This window comes from Scatophagus argus, chromosome 21 (genome assembly GCF_020382885.2).
Source record: "Scatophagus argus isolate fScaArg1 chromosome 21, fScaArg1.pri, whole genome shotgun sequence".
Lineage (NCBI taxonomy): Eukaryota > Metazoa > Chordata > Actinopteri > Scatophagidae > Scatophagus > Scatophagus argus.
In genome coordinates, this window is record NC_058513.1 from 1,425,304 (window position 1) to 1,433,026 (window position 7,723).

General features: G+C 38.0%; 1 protein-coding gene across 1 annotated transcript; it reads left to right on the plus strand.

Annotated features, from left to right (window-relative positions):
* The first annotated feature begins 519 nt into the window (after positions 1 to 519).
* On the plus strand, positions 520 to 3,251 carry chrm3b (cholinergic receptor, muscarinic 3b). Its single transcript, XM_046378045.1, has 4 exons — positions 520 to 546; positions 982 to 1,277; positions 1,578 to 2,311; positions 2,417 to 3,251. The coding sequence occupies exons 1-4, from the start codon at positions 520 to 522 to the stop codon at positions 2,935 to 2,937; spliced, it is 1,578 nt and encodes a 525-aa protein (XP_046234001.1). The 3' UTR covers positions 2,938 to 3,251.
* Positions 3,252 to 7,723: the final 4,472 nt, after the last annotated feature.

Sequence of the window (7,723 nt, forward strand, 5' to 3'; positions counted from 1 at the left end):
AAACCTAAACCTCTAAATCATCTAAATCTACAAGGTAAAGTTTTAAAACAACAGTGCAACAGAATGTTACTTATTACCTTGGACAATGATATGATCCAAAGTAAAGCAGCATTTCAAACATTTTAGGGTCACCTGTCCGTCTTTGCTTTTTTCCAAATAAAGTTATCTTCACTTTACCTGTCTCCCCTTTGAGGAGAGAAACCAAGACTGTACATGACAACAAAATGCAGGAAGGACTTTCACACTGAAACAAGTTCACATACTGTAAATGAGGTAAATAACATGTCGAGGACTGGACTCCAGAAAGTGCTTCATTAAAAACTTGACTGCTACAGGCATCTGTTCAAAGAACACAGAGTCACCAACTGGACTTACCATTGTATAATAACACACTGAAACCACATTGACTGTATGACAGTAATACAGGGCAAGCTAGTTGGGCTAGCCAGTTAATTTAATTCTTAGCAAGGTTATTTTCTTAACAGGCTAATTATGCAAATGAGTCTTGACTGCAGTACGATGAATGCTCCGAACATCGACTTGACAGTGCAACATGATGAAAAACTTATTGTGTTATGTGAACCTTATAGCAGTAATAATACAATTAATATTGTTAGTGACTTCTGTAGCAACCAAATGATGGCAGAAGATGAACAGAAAGGAAAAGAAATGGAAACAAACCCATAACTTCAAAATAAAGGTCTCTGAACATAAACATCTCTGAACAAGAGTAACTAATAAAATATTTTGTTTCACACGCAAAGGGGAAAACACTGCTGTTCTGTTAATAAGGATAACTTATGTCCTCTGACATTAAAATATTCAGTCAGTTCAGTGTTGATGATTTGAAAGTTCACAAATGAATTTTAGAACGCAAACAGTAAACTAGGATCACCTTTTGAGTCATTAAAAAATCAGTTAGATTATCTTACATATTGACCACCTCTCTGGTTCTTTCTCTTTTTATCTCCTCATTTTCAGGTCATCATAATTGTCTTCCTCACTGGATCACTTTCTCTTGTCACTGTTGTTGGTAACATCCTAGTTTTGGTGTCATTCAAAATCAATAAGGCACTGAAGACAGTGAACAACTATTACCTTCTAAGCCTAGCATTTGCTGATCTGACCATTGGCACCCTGTCAATGAACCTGTACACAACCTACATCATCATGGACCAGTGGGCTCTGGGGCCAGTGGTCTGTGACTTGTGGCTTGCAATAGACTACGTGGCCAGTAACGCCTCAGTCATGAACCTACTTGTGATCAGCTTTGACAGGTACCAGACCTTGATTATATTTTTTAAATTGAGCTCTCTAAAGTCACCATCATATATTGTTTGCAGTTTTGGTTGTGGTTAGGGTTTTTTCTGAGGTATCTAGATTACAAAAAGGATATATTTCCATTTAGTATCATGGTGGCATCATGTGGAGAGTCATGGGAATGAGCATATTTAAAGTATCTTGTGTAGACTGTTTGTGATACTTTTAAGATTAGGACATTGTTGATAGTAATGCACAACACAATTGCAGTTTCTCTCAATGTGTACAGTTGTCTATTTTCTTTATCTGTCTCTTAGGTATTTCTCTGTGACCAGACCATTGACCTATCGGGCCAAGCGTACAACCAAGCGGGCCATGACCATGATTGGATTAGCCTGGTCCATCTCTTTCATTCTCTGGGCCCCAGCCATCTTGTTCTGGCAGTACATTGTGGGTGAGCGGACAGTCCAGCCTAACGAGTGCTACATCCAGTTCCTGTCTGAGCCCATCATTACATTCTGCACTGCTATTGCTGCATTCTACTTGCCAGTAACTATTATGGCAATCCTGTTTTGGAAGATCTATCAGGAGACAGAGAAGCGTGCTAAAGATGTACAAGGTCTCAAAGGATCTGGGTCAGGCAATAGCAAAACCCAGGCTCAGAATCAAGTGGGTGGTCACGAAAGATCTGCTGGAGAAGGTGCAACTAGAAGCCAGAAAGATTCGTCAGCCATGGTACGCCAAATTAGCTCTCAGAGCTGCAGTAGCTATGAACTAAATCAGCAAGCTTCAGAGAAGAACAACAAGGACAATGCCAGCATGCCAGGGGAAATGGCAAGCAGAGGGAAGTGTGGTGCTTACTGCTTCCATTTTTCATCACTGCTGCCTGGTCGCCATGCATCCAAAAGGTCCATCAACACCACAACAACGACAGTGGGTGAGGCAGAACAGAGCAGTTGTGACAGCTTTAACAACAATGAAGTTGGTGTATCTGGGGACCAGTCAGGCTCAGAGGAGGAAGCTGACAATGCAGGTCCATCAAGGCCAACAGGTTGGACATAAATCCATTAAGTGATCTGTTTTAAGTACCGGTAAGTTAAGTTTGCATGGATATACAAATATACAAAATGTTTGATCTATCTATCTATCTATCTAGATCACAAGAACTCTAGAAAGGCAAAGAAGAATGAGGATGAACGACCATCTTCATCCAACAAAAGTCAGAAAGGGTCACAATCAAACCCTGTCACCCCATCAACCACGGACCAGTCACCTGCAGCCATCACCATGAAAGATGCAGCAATGGCTAAACGCTTTGCATCGAAGGCCAAGTCAGAGATCAATAAGCGTAAGAATGAAAAAAAGGCAAATGAGAAGAAAGCAGCACGGACGCTCAGCGCTATTCTGTTTGCCTTCATTACAACATGGTTACCATACAATATCATGGTGTTGGTTAACACTTTCTGTGAGGACTGCATTCCAGAAACCCTATGGGCACTGGGCTACTGGTTGTGTTATGTTAACAGCACAGTCAACCCCATGTGCTATGCCCTGTGTAACAAGACCTTCCGGACAACTTTCAGGGATATTCTGATGTGCCAGTGGAATCAAAGGAAGAACAAACCTCATTTCCATCAAAAGAAGGCTGTGGCTTTCAGAAAAAAAGATCAAATTTAGAGTGAAAAATTAACCACAAATTTCAGGCAAAAGACCTGAGTTGAATTTGCTAACCACTTTTACCAAGCTAAAGCCAAAGTCTGGTTTGTTTGTATATCCATGATATCTATGATATCTTGACAGCTACTGGTGATATATGGTGACGTGCATTTAGATGCCAGTTTATTTGGTGCATGTAGCTTATTTGTTAAAACTGCTTTAGAGAGATCTCCATTCATCTTTATGACCATTTTGGAGGTTGTAGTTTGTGTTTCTCTTGACCTGTATTGCATGCTTTTAAAAGATTTTTATAATATTTACTCAACCTTCACTGATAAAATGGGGTGCCTTCGTTTTTATTTTTAAACGGCATTAGGTTTAGCTAGGTCTACCAAAAAAACTGGCAACTTTGTCTGTAATATAAAAATACAATACACTCTCATTAAATCCACCACAGTTTAGTTCAGAGATTTCAAAATCTCCTTGCAGCACCCTGTTGTGACTTCTAGTGTGTCGTCTGGATTAAAAATCTAGGAGTTGTGGTTTGGACACAAAGTGAAATAGAATAAAATAGAATGGAAAGAATTTTCAAGTATCGAAACCATCAATGTGGATGTAGTAGAGTGCTGCTGATACCTGGCTCAGGTGTTCAGCTTTGAATGATTATTATTCAGTATGTGGAATTTAATGAAGCTGCTTAAAGCAATGCATTGTCAATTGGAAAAATCAAAACTGCTTGACACTGACTCTGATCTTATTTGAGTTTTTCTACATCTGTGGAAATACTATAGAATAGTGTAATGATGTGAATGTCTGGTGCACATTTGGAAATCTTGTAAAAGCATCATGTGAGCAGTGCCATGTGTATTAGGAAGGCTGTTCAGTGCAACAGCAGTGTTGTAGACTGTGGTAAAAACACAACAAACCACACTGTTAGTTTGCCAATGGAAGATGAGAATACATACATTATACATCATCTATGACAAATTTATCACAGTGTGCAGGGCTTAGATGGGCACAACAAAAGTTGAGTAACCTATTCCCTCAGTTAGAACACAAATGATAATGTACTTAACAAAGAATGATCTGAGTGGATATGTCAGTCCACTTGGAGCTTGTAGCAAAGCTTGAAACATGGTTGCTAAACAGCAATTGTCCAGAAATTATTAGTTTCTTCATTTTCATTCTGTGCTGTATTGTACATAAACAGTACATGCACACTTGTAATAAAGTCTGCATGACAGGGATATGGAATTGTGTATTGCACATTGTGACAGTCAACCTTGAATTGATTTTAACTAAACATTAACAAAGCAATTATACACAAGATTTATTTTGAGTGAACTGTGTTCAGGGTGAGTGATTGGATTAAGTAAGTAGAAAATGTATGCTTTTCCTGTGTTTCCACAAACCCATGAACAAACTGTGCTTTGCCTTTGTGAGTTCATTAATGACTATGATGACTTTTTTTTTTTTTTTTTTTTTTTTTTTTTTTTTAAGCAGTCCTGGCTGTTTGATAGATCCCATCCACCCTTGGTATTTTACAATTGCTAGATGAAGTTCTTATATTCACAGCTCCACCCACAGAGGGAGAATGTCTCGTGCAATAGAAACCACAATAAAATCTTCCCGGCTCTGTTGAGATTTCCTGCCTGGATAATTAAGCCCCAAGCACTCTCTTATACAGTCACTGGACCCATTAAAGTTAAAGTGACATATTTTGTCATTGGAGGGAACTCACTCCAACGAAATTTGTTCTCTCACTCCAACGAAATTTGTTCTCTTTTCTCATTTAACCCACCCCAGTGACGTGCACACACACACAGCAAACCCGGGGCAGTGGGCGACCGCATGCAGCGCCCGGGGAGCAGTGGGGGTTAGGTACCTTGCTCAAGGGTACCTCAGCCATGGTCACCGGGACGGGGAATCGAACCAGCGATCCACCGGTTACGGGTCCGACACCCTAACCGCTGATCCACGACTGCCCATCCTTGTTTTGTTGGATGACACCTAACACCACAGAACCCATAATTTTTTCTGATCCACCTTTGCGGTTTTCCACATTGACCATAGTATGAGGTTACATATTTTGTAAGAGCTGCATGCTGCTGTGAGATAATATATACTTGATTTTAAAAACAGTGAGTAAAAACACATTGCACTTGTGTGTTTACTAAAGCATTAAAGGATCCCTGTGAATATTTAAACCACTGGTAGCACTATGGAGCTGTTTTTCTATGAATGTTTCTATGTTTTGTTCACCTCTTTCATGCTCAGAATAAACACGTGAAACACAGTTCTGCTAATGTTGTCACACTATCCTACTGGCAGTAACATACCAAGATATGCTGTAATGTGCCAACAAAGACAGCAAAAGGCTAGTAATCATGGATACAGAAGAAAAATCACTGGACGTGTTTGTTAAAGCTCAAGAATGAAAATAATGCATTTTATATAACCTACTTTTTTGTTTTTGTTTTTGTTCACATGTATCTATTAGTTGAAGAGTAATAAAGTGAAATGTATGAACGCCAACACATTTACAGATGATTGTTGAAAATAATTTGAAAAGATTCTAATGTGTCATACAACCCTGGAAAAGTGTGTCACATAATAATGGTATAATGGCACCATCAAGTGGCTTAAAGATTAAGCTAATTTCCAATTGTCAAACTGACTACATTTAAATGCTACAGTAAATGTTCACATGGGAGCATATTTATTTATGCACATAGTAAATATGATTCTACTTTGTACGCAGAATTATTGAAAAACAACAGTAACACAAAGTAGTTTTTACTTTTTATGTACAACAATCCAAAACTAAAATTAAATAAAATTAAAAAAATGAAATTTATTCTGAATATTTATTCAAAAACTTAATGTAGAATTATAACTGAGAATGATTTTTTATATAGAAAAGTGCAAAAACTTGATTTTATATATATATATATATATATATATATATATATATATTCAGTTCAATTCAGTTTATTTATTTAGTGCCAATTCACAACAAAAGTTATCTCATGACACTTTCCAATTAGAGCAGGTCTAGACCAAACTCTTTAATTAAATTGTAATACAGAGAGCCTAACATCTCTCCTTGAGCAAGCACTTGGTGACAGTGGTGAGGAAAAACTGCCTTTTAGAAGGCAGAAACCTCGGAGCAGACCCCGGCTCAAGATGGGCAGCCATCTGCCTTGACCGGTTGGGTTGAGAGAGAGAGAGAGAGAGAGAGAGAGAGAGAGAGAGAGAGAGAGAGGGAGAGGGGGGTGGAGCTTGAGAGATGGAGCACAACATGGAGCACAACAGAGATGCGTAGCAGTAGCAATAATACCAGAAGTATTGGAACTGTAGATAATGATAATGATGAAATATACATAAGGTACCATGGTGATTATGATAACAATATTAGTAACAATAATAATGGTAGTAGCTATACAGAGAAGTAAAGTAGAGTAGAATAAATTATAAACAGTAATCACAGGAGGTTTCAAGCAGGACCACAGCAGGAGGTCCAACCACGATCCATGGGAACCTGCGAGACGAGAAAGCACAAGGACTTCAGGGAAGAAGTTGAGTTTATGTCCCATTAATGGGACATAAAGTTTTTTGCTCCTTACTGATTTTGTCCTGTGTGTTGCATTGGGTCCATATACTCCCTGGTTTCACTGATGGGGAGTATATAAAAGGTGAATAGCATTGGCCCGAGTGCAGAACCTTGAGGAACTCTGTGACTAACTTTTGTGAGTATGGACGATGTGTCATTAACATGAACAATTGAGATCAATCTGATAAATGTCACTGAAACCAGCTTAACGCAGTTGCTTTAATGTAAATTAGGTGTTCCAGTCTGTGTAATAAAACAGAATAGAGCACTGAGGTCTAAGAGTACAAGGACAGAGATAAGTCCCTTGTCTGATGCCAGTAGGCATTATGTTGGGGAATCTTGATCTTTGGGTTGTATTAAATCTTATTTACCATTCCATGTGGGTATTTGAATGTAATCACAACTTCAGTGGTGCTTAAACTGATAAATGACTGAACTGTTTATGGACTGTGGACTACTAAATCTACTGAGCTATCCAGCATCATAATCCATGACTATAGTTTGCAGTATTATTCAAGGACTAAAAGAGGTAGTGTCTTAGAACAGGGAGAAATATACTCTCAAGTCTCTTGAGTCTTTCAGACTCAGGATGTTTATTTGCTGATAAAAGTTAACAAAAGTTATTTGGAGAGATTGTACTCATTAGAATATCTTTGCTGTATATGGACTGCAGTAATTTATTAAAACTTTCAAAGCTGCACTATGATTTTTCAACTACTCATAACCATATTTTTTTGGTACTCATATGAAATATTGAGTGTTTTAGAATTAAAATTTGTCGATGGAAGAAGTTAATATATTTGTACTGGAATTTTTGTTGGCTTTGCTTCACGTAATAGGAAAAGTGGGCATGGAGTATGAAAATTCCTTGTGAACTGCATCGTTATTTTATGCAGGTCATACAACTACCATCAGACAGTAAGAGAGGAAAGATGGACTGTACACCATATTTTTAAGGCATCTTGAAATATGATACATGTTTGAAACAAAGCAACTTAAAATGAACCTGATAATCCATTTAAACTGAACAATAAATAGAGCCAGCATAAATCCATAAATCCATTAAGTGCTCAGAAAATGACAGCTGGGCAAACTCAAATTAGAATGAAAATCTGTTACCTGAGACCCTTGTTGAATGATCTTTACTGTAATGAAACAAATGGTTCACCTTATTTTTTTTAAATGAATAATAAC

Coding starts and splice junctions, on each gene's coding strand:
- chrm3b (XM_046378045.1), top strand. CDS start 520: ATGAATGCTCCGAACATCGACTTGACA. Junction 547..981: donor CTCCGAACATCGACTTGACA/GTGCAACATGAT, acceptor CCTCATTTTCAG/GTCATCATAATTGTCTTCCT. Junction 1,278..1,577: donor CTTGTGATCAGCTTTGACAG/GTACCAGACCTT, acceptor TCTGTCTCTTAG/GTATTTCTCTGTGACCAGAC.